The sequence below is a fragment of the Mixophyes fleayi genome, chromosome 8 (genome assembly GCF_038048845.1).
Source record: "Mixophyes fleayi isolate aMixFle1 chromosome 8, aMixFle1.hap1, whole genome shotgun sequence".
Classification (NCBI taxonomy): domain Eukaryota; kingdom Metazoa; phylum Chordata; class Amphibia; order Anura; family Limnodynastidae; genus Mixophyes; species Mixophyes fleayi.
This window is the reverse complement of record NC_134409.1, coordinates 57,996,963-58,013,942: the sequence shown is the minus strand read 5'-3', so window position 1 is coordinate 58,013,942 and position 16,980 is coordinate 57,996,963. Positions and strand designations below refer to the sequence as shown.

Sequence of the window (16,980 nt, the reverse complement as noted above, 5' to 3'; positions counted from 1 at the left end):
GAGGTATATTTATCTATTAATATACAGGACACTCACAACTTTTGTAAGGTCAAAGTGTAACCTGGAATTAACAGCAGTTTACAAATAATCCACTAACAGACCCAATGCCCAGCTATTTGGCCTGAGAGCTGAATATCCAGATCTTTCCAATTTCCAAGTCACATTTAACATCGATCTGGTCACTCTGAGTTTGAGCGGAGTTGCTGGTTCTACCAATGTATGGGCGACTGAAACTACCAGCAAGGCTCGTTTGCAAATTAAGAAAAAAGTTGTCCAGCGCTCATTTTTAGCACATTTGCACCTAATTGTAGATGGCATATCCAGTCTTCGAAAACACCCCCCCCCCCCCCCATAAAAGGTGGGATGTGCCTACATTTGTGGGTTGGCGGGTCCATCTGAAAATATCATAGTGGAAACAGTGAAAACTATACAAGTACAAACAACCTACACTTTAGAATCATCTCTCCATTAATTTAAAATGTTCAGGTTTTGTCCTTATGTCCTAAAACACTGCTTGGTTTAGCCCCATTTATGTCTTAGACCAATCATGAGAGTGAGGGGGCACTGGGACACTCATGTGTCTAATCAGTGTGATTTACCCCAATTCACCCAATTACCCTGATTGCAAACTGAAACATTTTGTACATTTCTATTTACATTTGACAAGTGGTTTCATCTGTGTTTGGTATTGCATTTTTAAACATAAATCAATCAACAGTGGGTACAATGTTCATGAAACCCATGTTAATAATTATATAAATCTGAATTCATAGCAATAGAGCTATTAAAATGAGTGTACCCAGTCTTTTGCTAATATAGCACAAATTAGTATCTTTTTCACACATCTGCATATATTATGTATGTTAAATGTACAAAGGAAAGAGCAAAGTATATGGTGTTTTCATCAAACAAAATGGGGTAATAAAAAAACTGAATTTACCTTCAAATGTGGTACAAATGTAGTGAGTTGCATTGATGAAGTATTGTGGTAGGTGCATTACTTGCAGTACCAGTGCAAGCTCTGTGGGCATCTTAGGGGTTGCCACTCTCTCCCTCAGATGTGCCGCCCCTCCTCTCCCACTTCAGAGTAGTGCCACCACTGCTGCTTCTTACCTTACCAGGCATGAGGTGGGCATGGCATCCTATGCTCCTCAGACTGGATTTATAGCTCTGAGTTGTGACATCATTGTCAAGCACCACACTCTCAGCATCTCACTGACAATGAGGATCAGCATCTAATAGCTAAGAAGCTGCTATCTTCTTTTCTTCCATGGCAGCGGCCGGCTCTCTGAGTGGGGCGCCACAACAGCATTTAAAATATTATGTCACTCATTTAGTGTTTTAAGCAACTGCCTAGGCTTGCCTAATAGTAGCACTAGGCCTCATGATATGTTATCGTTGAGTTGCCACCTAAGAAAATTAGGCGGTACTGTGGGTACCTAAAGGCTTTTTAAAGCTATTTAAAGTAAGCCTGAGACTGTTCTTCTGTGCAGCAGCAAAACAAAATATATCATTGTCCTGCCATTACAAGTTTTGCCCGACGGGAGGCCATCACAAGTGGATTAATACCTGCTTGAACAAGAACTATTCAATAAGTGTCATTCTGGCCAACTATACACACCTGGCATAAGCACTTTTATTGAATCATCATTCATCTTTCTTCTTCATTCCATTTTTCCAATAACCTGTAATGTATTTCAATTTCATAATAGTGTGATTCTTCTGACAGACAGGTTTTTGCTATGTGCTCACTCTGGATTTTATGTAAGTGCATGTACATGCTTTTTCTGTAATGCCATGTCTTTTTAAGACATATTCACAAATACTGCCATTCAATTTTCTGTTAACATAACCATGCCAACTTTTTATCACAGACAGTATAGGTCCCATTTTAAAAAGCTGAATTTTGGCTGCAACTACAGTTATTTTCATTAGTTTGTTCACTATAAATTCATAAAGAACAATGTAGTCAGCAATATTTTAGTCACTTTGTTAATTGTTCTTCATATCTCTTACCAAGGTTATGGTTTGCACTCCAGGGTGTGACTTTAGGCAGAGCATTCCATGCTATCAGGGCCATCTTAACAACAGAATGGGCCCCCGGGCAAAGCAGTGCACCGGGACCCATGTGTATATATATATATATATATATATATATATATCTATCACTTTTTTATTTTTACATATATATATATATATATATATATATATACTCACCCTTTTGATAAAGTCTATTGTGGACGAAACGCGTCAAGGAGGCAGTGTTCTTCTCTGTGTGTTCCAGCCAGCAGCGGAGAAGGATTCTCTATCCCATTTTCGGTCTATGCTTGGACTATTTTGGAATTTTCTATCACAGATAAGCCTGCTTATATTTTATTCAATGTACGGGCAATTTATTTGTCTTTTTGGAATGTGCCATGTCTATTAAATTTTATTATTTTTTATGAAACAACGCACTTATTTTTTATGAAACAACGCATTTGTTATGAATGTACTACACTATTGTGTTGCTATTTCCATTTGAGCCCTAGTGTGAAATCCAATCGGAGGCCAGTTCTGGATTCCAGTGGAATATCATAAAGATGTGCAATTTACCATCTGCAATCTGGTACGGGGCCAATCTGGAATAATTATTTCTACACTAATTAATTGGTGATAATACACTATGTTTGGCGCTTCTCTCTTTTCTATTTTTATCTATAGGTTTACATCTGCAATCTGATGTACAAAAAGTGAAGCAGCCTACTGTATGTGGTTTTATATGCTTATGAGCACGTTTGTTCACGTGTTGTTTTAATTTACACTGAGCGCCGTTGTCTTTTTCACTATTTATATATATATATATATATATATATAAAATCACTTTTTATATATATATATATATATATATATATATATATATGGGCCCCCTTAATTTACCTTTCAATCGCCTAAATCCGATCCCCTTTTCTTCTTTCTTTGGTCCTCAGTGTTGTGATGATCATCACGCCCGACATTCACTGCGAGCACAGCACGGAAGAGGGGACCAGGGAGGGAGCCGGACCGAACGGTCAGGTGACCGCAAAAGGTACATTTTTTTTTTTTTACAGGAGTCCCGTCTTGGACTTGGGCCCCTTTTCCCCCTGGGCCCCCGGGCACCTGCCCATCGTGCCCAGTCGGAAAAATGGCCCTGCATGCTATGGGACCCGAAAGAACAGGGAACCGTGTCCCAAAGGGAAAACAAATTACTATTTTATCCAGGAAGTTCTATGAATAATAATAATAATGATGATGAAATGAAGAGTCGTAATTCAGACTAATGAGCTAATACAACCAATGCAATTACTACTCTGCCTTTGGATACCGAATGGAGCTGGAGCCAGCGCTGCGGAGCTTGTTGTGCCTTACAAATCAACAGCAGTAATAATTATAATGGTGCGTATGACTTTATGGTAATGCATAGAAGGCCCCATCACAATATGTCTATAGTGCCCTTCGAAGTTCAGAAAGTTTTGGCCTCCAAATGCACTTATTATAATTAGTCAGGAGAAAAACTCATCCAGGGGGTAAATGTATGAAATAGCGATAGTTTTGCAAATCGCTGATATCTGGTGAATTTGCATGGTAAATTTAAAGCAAGTTTTGCCTTTAAAGCATACTTGCCTACTCTCCTGGAATTTCCGGGAGAGTAGTCGACCTCCCAGATTCTGACTGCATTCACTATAAAATGCTGAAATTCACTGCATTGAACAGCAGAGGCGGAGCTTAATGATATCATTAAGCCCCACCCACACTATTCAATGTCATGAGTTTCTGCATTTTCTAGTAGGGAGCTGGGCTATGGTGACGCAACAACATCACCACATGCCCCCTCCTACTCCCTGTCACAAGACCTGTCCTCTGGGCTCTCCCGGGGACCGATATCAAAAGTCAGCAAGTATGCTTTAAAGCCGTTACCGCTTTAAATTTACCATGCAAAGATGCTGGATATCTGGGATTTGCAAAAATCACAATCTGATACATTTGCCCCTAGGTCTCCTCTCATTCTTAGGTATTTGCATGTTAGAAGCAACACTAAAATAATAAAAAATGTAAAAAGCTGTAGACATTTGTAAAGGACAAAATCTTTCTTTCCCTAGCCAACCAGCCCATCAATGTGTCATGTATTTTACATCACAAAATGTACTGACAGTAAGAAAAAAACATTGTTTTATTTTCATGTCATAAAAAAACAGTGCTCAATAATAATCTGACAATTCCTTGTAGTACTTTATTTAGAAATACAATATAAATGATTTTGAGACACTGTAAGCGTGATATAACACAGTTACCTTCCTTTAGATATTTCTATTTTCTCTTTTTGTAAACATTTTTGGTAAACATGTACAATTAATTTCACAGACGACGCTGTTTAGACTTTTCTAAATGATGTTCCTAAAATTAAAGTTACATTTCAGGTAAAATCTAGGAAGTGTGAATACACAAAAGCTAGCGATGGCATAGTGTCAAATTACTTTTCTAGGGTTGATCTATTTGCTTGCGGCGGCCATTTTTCCGGAGACCGTTTTCGGGAACAGAAAGGTAACCATTAGTTCTCCTTCTAATGTCTAGAGGATTTCAGATACACAGCCGTGACGTACCCGTCCGTCACTTCAGGTTCACCAGGCCTAAGAAGCGGTTCTCAGGTGCCAGTTACTTTGGCTCTGGCAACAAATATGGCTCCGACCACTGAAACAGGATTGAAACACTCAGTATGGCAAAGTGAGTATATATAGGTAATCGTTTTAATTCAAATAATACATTGGAGGACGGACCACTGGTTTTGGGACCTGCCACTTCACCGTGACATCATATGGCACATGTGACGTCAGAATACATCATGAACAAGATTTTCATAATGAAGCATTACGCTGTACTAGATTTCGTGTGTGCCCAACTTTCCTATTGCCCTGTGTTGTTGTGTTATTAGTACAGGGACCACTTGTATGAGTCCTGTTTCCTGCCCTTCATCACAAAAGTGACTGTTAAATAAGTGCCCACTTGGTTTGGAGGGTGCAACTTTCTGAGGTTTTGCTTTTGTAAGCTGATTTAATGACCTCAGCATGCTAATCACGGACGTACATATACGTACAACGTAATATAGGCATTTAATAGGGGGCTTATATAGTGACTGTTACCAATTATAACTTGTTACTGAATGATTTTACTGTTCTCAACACAACTATTTTATTGGACACAAGTGATAATATTGCCCTATATTCATGGAAATTATGAGAAAATGTGACAGATAAGTGTACAATTTATTAAAAGGTGTGTGTACAAGTTTGATAAAGCCATATGATCAATTTAGTGATTCCCAAATATGGTAAAACAGTTATAGGAGCCTATTCCCCTTGTTATGTTAATTTGGGGAATTTACATTCTGGAAAAATAAGTCTTGTGAATTAGATTTTGGGTAGAAAAGGGTCTGTCTGGGGAAATGCTGGACACATGATATACTCCATTGACAACTACCTTACTCTGTTTTTTGAACTTTGAATGCACACCCATTTGTTTTTAAACTTGTCTATCAGTACACTTGGTGTTAAAGTAAAGTGCATCATTTGTCTATTAGTAATTGATTTTCTTGTCAAATCATTGTGTTTGGTAAATCAGATAGATTTGTCTGTATTGCAGAGATCAAAACTGAAATATTTGATGATTGTAGAAAAGAAAATGAATGGAAGGTAAGGTATTTCTCTATAAACCTTAATAAATGGATTCTGTCTCTATCTATTTAGCACTCTTCATGCATTGTTTGTAGTTTATTAAAATGTGACTTACTGTGGACAGCACTTCATTTTTTCATCTACAGGTAATTGTGAACGTTTTAATAACCCCCTCCCCATTGTTTTCGTAACAGTTTTTAATGAAAGTTTGTCATCGGGTCCTCTGATGTTTTTTGTTATTGTTATTTCTCCCCTCCCCCCCATTTATTTCATAGTGCCTTCTGCTTATGTAGAATTCATTTGCGTAGGAAAGAGCCTATTGTTCAGCATACTGTACTCTCTCCCTGGCTGGCTCTCTACAGCCCACATAGTAGGATGTTTAGAGGAAGCTAGCCCTGGAGCGAATACAGTACAGTCTGTAAGCTTTAATTGGATGGAGAGCCGCGTTGTGATAGTAGCAGTGAGACCTACTTCCTCTGCTCTCCTGCTATGTGGACTGAAGGAAGCCTGTCCGGGAGACAGCCAAGTGCATAATCAATGTTTTGAATAAAATGGTGTCTGCTGAGCAAATGTGGTTTCATGTATTTGATTTGTTTTTACTAACTACATAGTGCAGAAAGCAAAACACCTAGACCAGGAAACAGGTATTTTTTCAATACTAGGGGTTATATTTACTAACTGCAGGTTTGAAAAAGTGGAGATGTTGCCTATAGCAACCAATCAGATTCTAGCTGTCATTTAGTAGAATGCACTAATTAAATGAATGCTAGAATCTGATTGCTTGCTATAGGCAACATCCCTACTTTTCCAAACCCGCAGTTTAGTAAATCTAGCCCCATGTCAGTTTAATTGCCACAAATAAACCATTTGTTGCTATAGTAATCCCTTCCCTCTCTGGCAAAGATCACTTGGTACTTAAAGGGATGCTAACCCTATATTATTTTCCCTTTTTATTTGTCTAAAATTGAATTAATAGTGTGTGTGTCTGGCAACCATAGTTCTCTGCCCTCCAGAGATATTTAGAAAAGGATATATTGATTATTAGCAGGACAGCTAAGTAAATGGGCTATCGGATGCATGCTTAAATCATACTTAACTATTTAAAGAAACTATGTGGGTTTGCCGCCTTAAACAAAGAAAATGTTTTTGCCTTTAGTCACTTCAAAATAAACAAAATCTTTCCATACCTTTTAAGAATAAGGGACATTTAAAAAAAACAAAAAAAAAACCACATAAATATTTCCAGAAAATTACTGTACTTGATCATTTTTAAAGCAATAGTCAAATGCTAAAACTGCATCCTCTAGTACCATATTTATTGGTCAAGTATAACCAATGCAACAGCAGAATGTGTAGTTAATATGTTTCATACAACAGATATAATCTTTTGTAGAACAGGTGTAAAAATATGTGCAATTGTCTTATATTTGTTCTACTTACATGTGCTAGGATTGCAGCTAATATCTGTGATAAGTGGCATAAATTCATGACAGATGTAAAAGAGATAAAAATAGAAATAGTAATCCCTGGCAATTGTGAATTGTTTTCTATTACTTACTACGGAATTGGAGATCAATAGCACAAACAATTGTTAACACAATACGTTTAAACATTGAAAGAAAAAAGGACCCCACCTATAAGATCAAAAAAGTAAAAAAAAACAAAACTGTGTGAGATCAGATTTAGTATATACTGTAACCATCAGCTTAAAATAGGGCTACTGTTCTACGCTAGTGATTGATCATATATTTCTAGTATAAATCTCTTGACTTTCCATGGGTGTATCCACATTGGCTAATGCTTTCCATTTTAGTCATTTCACCACTGTGCCTGTTTTGCTGTGTACCACTTTGTGTCCGCTAGTCACTTCTGCTTATTGTAGAAATTTATAGCTAAAAAGTGTTATTTCAAAGGTTATAATTATATGCTTTTGCAGCCCGTTTAGATATATTTCTACACCCTTGTACAAGTCCTTTTATTCTATTTTTATTCTACTTTATTATATAATTACTAAGACACATATATTGAATTGTCTGTCTTTTCCATTCAGATTCTACTCCTAGATCAGTTTACTACCAAGTTGTTAACATCATGTTGCAAAATGACAGATCTACTGAAAGAAGGCATTACAGGTAAAAACTACTAAAACCCTGCACAAAGTATTTGTGTAGAATAGGATAACATGTTGCATTCATGACACCAGTAATAGGCACTAGTGGACCTGTCGCATTAAATTATTATTTTCATTTTAGTGACTGACAATGTTTACTTAATATTAATTTATTGTTCTCCATAAGAGCTTAACTTAATTAAAACTTTATAGCTGGGAGCCCCTTTATCAGTGTAGTTGCTCTTTCCATGGCTTCATCACTCCTGCTGTCAGAAGGAGAACTGGCAGTGTGAATCTCTAGTTGTGGTGGCAGTAGGCAAGCTAAGGAGATGCTGTATATGGTGGACATAAAGCTATTAAATTGGGTACAACAGTCTGTAGTGGGCATGGTCTACAGCAAAAAATATAAAAAATTTCATATCAGCGCACGTAGTATGTTGTTTATTGCCAAACCACATGTTAAGTATAGTGGATATAAAAAGTCAACACTCTCCACACTTTGAATTTGCAGGTGTATGTGACTGAAATTCAGATAAATTATTTCAGACCTTTTTCCACCTCTTCAAGTGAAAAAGAAATAGATAATTTTTAGTGAAAACCCAGGTGGCGTAACTGTGCACATACTTTTGTAATTGAACTGTAGAGGTAACCGCCTGCAAAGTGATTTTGATTAACCCACAATAAAGATCAGATGTTCCTGTGGGATTGAATCGCAGTTCTCTTGGCTGCACCCTACAGGGATAGCCAATGGCCTGCAAGAAGCTTTCAAAACATCTATTGGATCTCATTGTTGAAAGTGGGAAAAGGCATAATGGACGGCTCCAAATATCAAGATGAAACCTCATGGCCTCTGTTAGAAAGCTAAAGATGAAGAGTGAGATAGAATTGCAAAGTCCAGGTGTAGAAATGTGTTAGAGACTTATTCAAAAAGACTCCCTGCTGTATTAGCATTACTTTAGGGGTGTGCACACTTTCGCAACCATAGTATTGTAGGTATTATGTATTTTCAATTCTTTTTTCTGTTGGTTGCAGGATTACATTAAAGGTGGAAAAAGGTCTGACATGATTTATCTTGATTTTAGGCTTTATATCACAAACACCTGCAATTTCAATTGAGGTGTGTAGACTAAACCTGGTCTACCACTTATCTTTATTTTTTTCGTAATACGTTATTTTGGAAATCATTTTTAATGCACTGAATTTATCATGATGCAGTATATCTTTTTAAGCACCCTTTGACTCTCCAGCTGATGGAAAGCTACAAGTCCCAGCATGCCTTGCCCTTTGAACCACAAGAGCTTAAAGGGATTTCTTGATTTGGAGAGCCACCAGTCTCTGTAAATAGTCTTATATTTAGGCAGTTGGATAAATAGGCCACTCTACACAGTGGGCCTTTCTTAAAGTTGATGGGTGCAAATTTGCATCTGGGCAAACTATGTTTGTTATTTATTTAAATTTTGTTCCTTTTGTATGCATGCAACACTCGCATAGTGGCCAGCTTTATAGTATTTTTACACTGATGTTGAGCTAAATCTCTGAACTATAAATCCTTCTGCACATTTTACATTTATCCCCTCTCCAACATGGTTGTGCCGACAACCAAAATTGCACTTTCTAGCCGAATTTGTTCCTAACGTTAAGTGAGGCCCAGTATGTGTAATGCAAAATGCATTTACCCTCTATTTGTAATTCTGAGACTTAGGGAGGAGGAACAAAGACTTGCTAAATACCTTTGTGGCAGCACAATCCTTGATTAACAGTGCCTTGTCCAAAGGCAGAAAAAAATATATTTAATGCTGTTTTTTAAATTAACTGGTAACCATTGAACATGTCTCAACCTGTTATTTCAGGTAAGCGAGATTCTTGAAATTTTTTGAAAGAGTGGATATATTACTACTGTTCAGCGAAGAGGATTTTAATTGTTTATTATAAATGCTAATATGGTTATGTTTCATGAGCTTGACAAATTCTATTTCATAATTCACATTTATCTCTAGGCTCTACCAATAATTAGAATTCTTTGTGTAACGGAATCTAATCCATGACATAAAATATGGATCAACATTGTAATACTGCCCAACTGTTTCTGCACAAATTACTCATTTTTTGATGTTGCTTATATTTGTCTTGTAGATGTAAGAAAATGTTCCTGTTGGAATAGAAGCTCTAAAAAAGTTTGATTCTTGAGGGCAAAGTAATTGAAATATCTGTAGAAAAGCACTTTACCTGAAGCAGTTACTTGTCTTTTTTAATACTTGTTTGCGCTCTTATTGGTAATCAGACGCTATAAAACTGTTTGTACCTGTCACGTGGTGAACAGGTAAATCAATCACAAAATTCTATTTGTGTTATGGCAAGAAAATATTTTAAATACTCAGGAAACAGAGAAGCAAATATTTTAAATGTATGTTAGCTTTACAAGCATTAGCTTTGATAAAAATGTAATATATAATATGTATGTGTGTGTGTGTTTATGTTTTTTTTTTTTTATCTTTCTCTAGTTGTGGAAGACATCTATAAGATCAGACAACCTGTTCTAGATTTAAAAGCCATTTACTTTATATCCCCCAATGAAAAGGTTTGTATACCATCTCATTTCGCCTCACCAATATTTGTTGTTATAGCTTGTTGGATATAACATCTTTCTTATGACTTAGTATAATCAAAGTACGAATGCCATAAAGTAGATTGTAAAAAGTTGTACAATAAATTTGCTAATTTAGATGTGCACACTTTCCTACATGCTCCTTCAGTGAGGTTGTTCTCCCTCGTCTAGATTCTCACGGCTTTACTGGAAAGCAACTGTGGGTCCTGCAGTGCTTACAGCCAGAGATGAGAGCTGCCAGTGTTGCTGTATTTAAAATGTCCTAATTCTGCAGGCAACTAGGATAGGGCATGTTGTGAACAGCTTTTTTGACTGTAACGGTCATGGCTCCTGTTCATTCAGGAGCTGCGTTCACGATCTATATTTTGAGCAGGAGTTTGAATCTCCTGCCCAACTTTTCACTGAGTGCACTGATCGCTCTCTTCCTTCCAGCTGAAGTGAACTGCATACATATTTTGTGCTCCATTTAAGAGGAAATATTTTAAACCATTAACTAAAATGTGATATTCTTTAAGTGTATAATTTTTCTAGTTGAGCTTTAGCAACACAAATTAAGTGTTCACAAGATCAAGTAGTTAAAAAGCATTTAAAACATTGTAACGGAAAAGGACTAACAGTTAGGTTTGTAAATAATCAGAACAATCCTTTTATTATATAAAAGCATAATGTAAACATTTTTCTCCTAACTCAAGGTGTTTTGGCACTTTAAATAACTCTGCAGTAAGACAAGCTCCTCCCCCTCTATATCTCTACTGGCTGACAGTAACGCCATTTTAGATTAAGTGCCTGCAGGACTTGGCACTTTTTCTGGGGCTTCTCAGACAGCCCCCACTATTTTTATGTTTGATTTAATTTATTTTCTTTGCATTGTATTTATTGCGCTGGGAGATCTCCCCGGTGCTGAGGGTCAAGGCTGTAAGGGGAAGGATCCTGCCAGCTTTCCTCGGTAGATTACCTCCGCGGGGAACCCGGTCACTATCGCTACAGGCAGTTACCGAGGATTCCAGCGCCGCCACCGATCACCATGAAGGGAGGAGGATTAGGCAGACATACCGCACCCAGAGTTATCTGCCTGAGGTAAGGGTCCTTGCAGTGTCTCTGAATCGGTTGCCTTGTCTTGCCAATCCCCTTTCTTGATGTTCCACAAGGATGTGGCATTTCTCAGGATGAAACCTTCGTTCCAACCGAAGGTGGTCTCCAGGTTCCATTTACACCAGGAAATTCTTCCTTTCACCAGAAGGATACATCTTTAAATTGGCTGGAACTGAAACTCACCTTGCAGATCTACATTCAGAGGACCAAGAATGCAAGCTTTTCAGACGATCTCTTGGTCCTGTATGATACACAGAAGAGAGTCTGCCCAACCTCTAATGTATTACCAGTTGGATTAAGGCTGTAATCCGTCAGGTTTACATCAGTGAGGATCATCCTGTCGCAGAGATGTGATCGCCCATTCTACCCACTCTATGGGTCCTCCAGGATGGTGGTGCGGCTCGGTGCTTCTGCTGAGGAGCTGTGCATGGCAGCTACATAGTCTTCATAGCAAATTTTTACGAAACTATAGATTTGACACTTTTGCATCTAGAGATGCTAAGTTTGGTAGCAAAGTACTACGAACTGTTAAGGAGGGTTTCCTCCCTTAGGGACAACTTTGGGGATGTCTCCAGTGTACCCCGTAGAATGAATCAGAAAATAGCATTTTTGTCTTAATCCATGGGGGACACAGGATGCTATCCCTGTTTTGCTCTATTTGTTCTGTTTTCTCGCTCCCCCTCTCCCTGTTAGGCTCCTGTTTGGGGCTTAAACTGGGGTTACTGACAGCCAGCAGAGGTATAGAAGGGGGCTTGTCTTACTGAAGAATCACTTAATATGCCAGAGCTCCTCCCACATCTATACCCAAAGCTTCCAATGTCCCCCATAGATTAAGCAAAAAGTATTTAACATAAGTACAAAAATCCCATTTTTGGAGCCATCAAACACAGTCATATCTATACTGTACAATTACGAATACATAAACTTCAACCTAGCATAACAATATTTTGCTATGAGAACATTTATAGACCAAAACATTGTTTTATACATTTAAATAGAAATAATTTGTTTGGTAATTTTCCTGCGACGCCAGCTCATATTTGAGAATAAAGATTGATATAGGTTAAAGAGACGTTTTAAAATATTTTATATTAACATTTTTGAAGAGGTGTTCTTTCTTTCAATTCTACATAATAAATGCTAATGTAAACATATTTGTAATTAACCCTTTCAACATCCTGCTCTCTCCTGTACTCTGAATTCATCAAGCTTCCACTTGTTGTTTGGATCAGCAGGCCCTTTACTGCAGGGTTTGCTGCAAACCTGAACATAAAATATCCCTTGACCCTTACTACTACTTTGTTGAACTACCAAACACTCTTATGGTTCACAGCCCTGTTACATTTCTAAAGGCTTCTCAAAAATCCTCCAAACTCTGGGTCTAACATACAGTAAACATGAGTCAGTGAGCCCTTCATACTTTGTAAAAAAAAAACATGAAAATGTTGTACTTTTTTAGTTTTGTTTGTTCTTTTTATTTCCATTTATAATTTTGCTTTCTCCAGACACTAATGGGTTAATCCTTGAGGACAGACAGGAAATAAATGTTCCCTTTCTTGCTGATGGTAGGTTCATAGGTAGATTTTATTTTCTTTTGGTGGGGCTTACCTGATTTTTCAGGATCCACCTGGGGGAATGAAACTTGAAGAGTGCTGTGAGAGGGTGTCAGCGAGGAGTTGAAAAGCCTGTGTATGTACCCTCATACCTGATCATAGTGTCGGCTTTAGACGCTGACAGACAGAAACTGCAAGACTTCAGAATGCAAGGGAACGTTGCCACCCTCTGCAAGTTAAAATAGAAAATAAATAAGCCTAGATTTTTCTGCAGGATACTTGTGAAAACTATTAAAACCAGACACGAGTAAGACATACAGACCTCGATCAAAGCTTGTGCTGCTTGCAATTTTGTACTGCACTATGAATCTAAAAAGGTAATTTGTGACAACTGTTAACGGAAGGATAAGAGAGAGCAGTCCCAGCCACCAAAGCAGTATGCAGGTGGATTTAAAAATAAAAAAATCTATTGAAAACACAGTTGTAACTAAAGAAGATTTAAAGAATTTGCAAGAATTAAATCAATTGAGAGCTCAAATTGAGCATAGACTAGTATTCTGGTTAATGGGTTTCTTATAGAAGTTAACCACCCTTTTTAATGGAGGATTGTTCATTGAGCAAGTGTTGGGAGATGTAAAGAAGTATTTTATTACAGGAATGTTTAATATTGAAGACCATAAAAACTCAGATGATGCAGGTGTAGTCTGTGTAAATCCAGACCTAAGAATGGGAGAACATTTTGATCAGGCGATCCAAGATGTGTTTTCCAAGGAATGTCAAGCTTTGAAGAAAACACAAGTGAATGGAAGGTGTCTGGAGAAAATTTCCCCTTTTTAAAGAGAAGTTTTCAATAAGCTTGGGTACTGTCCCGAAGATGCAATTATTATCACTCTGGAAGACTGGGCCCACTCAAAGATCCTATCAGTGGCAGATTGACCAGAGATCTCACCAGGCTTCCCCACCATTGATGTGTGTCCCAGACTGCTTTATCTGCCAGAGGGAATTTTGAAAATGGCAAGTCCCAAATAAGGATACCCAGACTGCATCATCAGGGTATACAAAGCAGAGCCATAGCAAAGTGATAAGCAGAGAAAGCGCAAGCCATTTTTGAGTAAATATGCAAAGTGGTGGGATTTTGTAATGCATACTGTAGTTACCCCAACCTAGGAATTCATTTTCTGTTTGGGTGCGGGCCCTTTAATGTCTACTGCCACGGGGAGAGAAAATGAAATAATTTTCTCTTTTCATTTCTGTTTCTTGATTCCTTCCATGGCAGCTTAGTTCTTGTACCTTAAACTGCATTATTATATGTTCTGGGTTTTTCATCCAGTCTGGGGGACACTGCTTACCATAGGTTGTGGAGGGAGCTTGGGGAGTTGGCACCTAACTAGTTAACTTTTAGTGCTGCCGACAGACCCCCTCCCCTCTACAATCCCCCTGCCTCTTCCTGTCAGTTTTTTTAGGTGCCCATGGAGTTGGGCAGTGTTTTAGTACTGTAGGTAATTTTTAACTTTTTTATTTTATTCTTTTAACTTTTTTTACAGGTGGCAGAGCTGGAGTGTGTTCTAATATAGAGAACACACTCGCAGCACAGCAGCGCAGGCACTACCCTGTCAGATGAGAGCCAGCGGCTCTCACTGACAGGGACAGGAGGAGATTGAAGAAATTGGTGCTTGAATTAGGAGTGACAAGCTGTCTCACTGACCGCTGTCACTCCTGGAGCCTCCCCGATAACCGGCGCTGCCACTGCAGGCATAGAGCGCCGGTTATCGGATACTGCATTGACTGTGGCAATCTTGGATTCGGAGAAGAGGAGAAGGGGGCTATACCAGGATCCCCCCTCATACATAGGAGGGGGAATCTGGTATTATCCACTGCGGAGACCTCCCCTGGAGGTCTCCACTACTCTGCCACATAATACTTTAAATTTTTTATTCAGACACAGAATCGCTGCAGAGGCAGCATTACTGAAGGGGGGGAGCTAACACATAGAGCTCCCCCTCCTTCCAGAGAGAGAGATGGTTTATCCCAGTCTTCTGGCGCCAAGGAGAAGCCCGGGAAGAGAGAACAGATCTGAGGGAGCAGGCACCAGGATACTGCTGTTGGACTTCTCCCCTGTTTGGCCTATGGCTAAGTATCTGATTTATTTAAACACATATTCTGTATTGCTGTGTACAAGTGGGCTAGTAGGAGTTCTATTATAGTTCTCCTACTTGCTTAAGTATTATTTTGTGTTTAAAATGTTACAAGTACAACTTTTATATCTAGATTAGTTGATTACTTGTAGTTTACACTTTTCTCTCCACACATTTATATCTCTCTCTCTACTCAGCTAAACTTAACAATTTAAGTCTGTGTGTTTGGTGTGCCTTCCTTTATTAAGAAATGTCAGATAAGGGAAAGGGCCCTATTGCAAAATATTTTACATGTTCTAAATGTAATGTAAAATTACCCTATGGGCAGAAGGACCCGTTGGTGCTCTGCTCTGTCTGCGAGGCAGGGGTCCCCCCTGCGCAAGCCCAGCATATTTCAGCCCCACTGACGGAGGAACCGGCCTGGGTGACCTCCCTGTCACAGTCGGTTTCCTCTTTAGCACAGATGGTTTTTCAACCTAATCAATTGCTATCTACTGTGGCTACTTCGGTGGCTAATAATACTAGTATTCAGTTGGGCCTCCCTGTTACCACAGGTTCTATTGGAACGTCTATACCAGGACCTTCCTCCTCTCATACAGACCAAGCCCCTGTTCCCACAGAACCGGCATGGTCTGCAGCATTTATAAAGGGTTTGGATAAACTAAACCAGTTACTTGAATCCCCAAACATTCCACCTGCTAAAAGAAGAAGGCCTAGATCTGATAATACCCTTATGGTCCTTTCAGACTCTGAGGAGTTTTCAGAGAAAGAGGGGGAAATTAATTCTGATCCTGACCAGGTTCAACCTTTGGAACAGGAAGAAAGCTCTAAAAGCCAATTTATTAATGATTTTATTTTAGCAGTGAGACAAGCGTTGGACCTCCCAGAACCGGAGGATACTACTCCTAGAGACAGAAGTCTATTTAAGAAGGCCAAAAGAAAGGCTATCCATTTTCCCCCTTCCGTAGAACTTAAGGATATTGCAGAAGGAGCCTGGAAACAGCCTGATAAGAGGTTCTCTGTTCCCAAAAGGTTCTCTTCCCTGTATCCATTGCAGGAGGAAGATGTGGTTCGCTGGGAGAGTATTCCAAAAGTGGATATTCCAATAGCCCGATTGGCCAAGCACACTTTACTTCCAGCTCCAGGTTCTGCATCTCTGCAGGATGTCAATGACCGCAGAGTGGAATCCCAGCTAAAATCTATATTTGCGGCTGCGGGTTCTTCCTTTAGGCCCACATTTGCTTCAGCTTGCGTGGCTAGAGCCATGGAAGCATGAGCAGACCAGCTGGCAGAGGCCTTGCAGGACTCTGATTTACTTCCCCTGGCTTTGCATTTGAAGGAGGCATCGAGGTACCTTTATGAGGCGGCCCAGAACTCAGCGGCTGTATCCTCTTCTATTCAGACTGCATCTATTTCAGCAAGAAGAACGTTATGGCTGAAATACTGGGAAGGAGATGCGGAATCAAAAAAGTCAGTGGAAACCATTCCTTTTTTAGCAGCAGGTTTGTTCGGCCCGGAATTGGATACCCTGATCTCACAGGCAACGGGGGGCAAAAGCACTTCCTTGCCGGTATTCCCTAGCAGAAGCCGAAACCCTCGGGTCAGCTCCTTTCGTCAGCCCTTTCGGGGGACTTCCTTACCTAGAGGACAGTCCTTTAGAGGCAGACAGCCAAATTCTCGAGGCTCCTCTGCCAGGGAGAGATCCTCGTTTGCAGCTAGGCGCCAGGCCTCCAAGACCCAGGAGAAGCCTGCGTCCTGGCGACCACTCTGTTCCAGAGGGGGTACCAGTGGGGGACGT

General features: G+C 39.2%; 1 protein-coding gene across 1 annotated transcript in view; it reads left to right on the top strand.

The window, feature by feature from the left end:
* Nucleotides 1–4,607: 4,607 nt before the first annotated feature.
* Nucleotides 4,608–16,980, top strand: part of STXBP3 (syntaxin binding protein 3) — a 59,608-nt gene continuing 47,235 nt past the window's right edge. The window contains exons 1-4 of the mRNA XM_075182610.1: nt 4,608–4,740; nt 5,656–5,705; nt 7,738–7,819; nt 10,299–10,375. Coding sequence (XP_075038711.1) covers nt 4,695–4,740; nt 5,656–5,705; nt 7,738–7,819; nt 10,299–10,375 — 255 coding nt within the window. The 5' untranslated portion in view covers nt 4,608–4,694. The remainder of the gene's footprint in view (nt 4,741–5,655; nt 5,706–7,737; nt 7,820–10,298; nt 10,376–16,980) is intronic.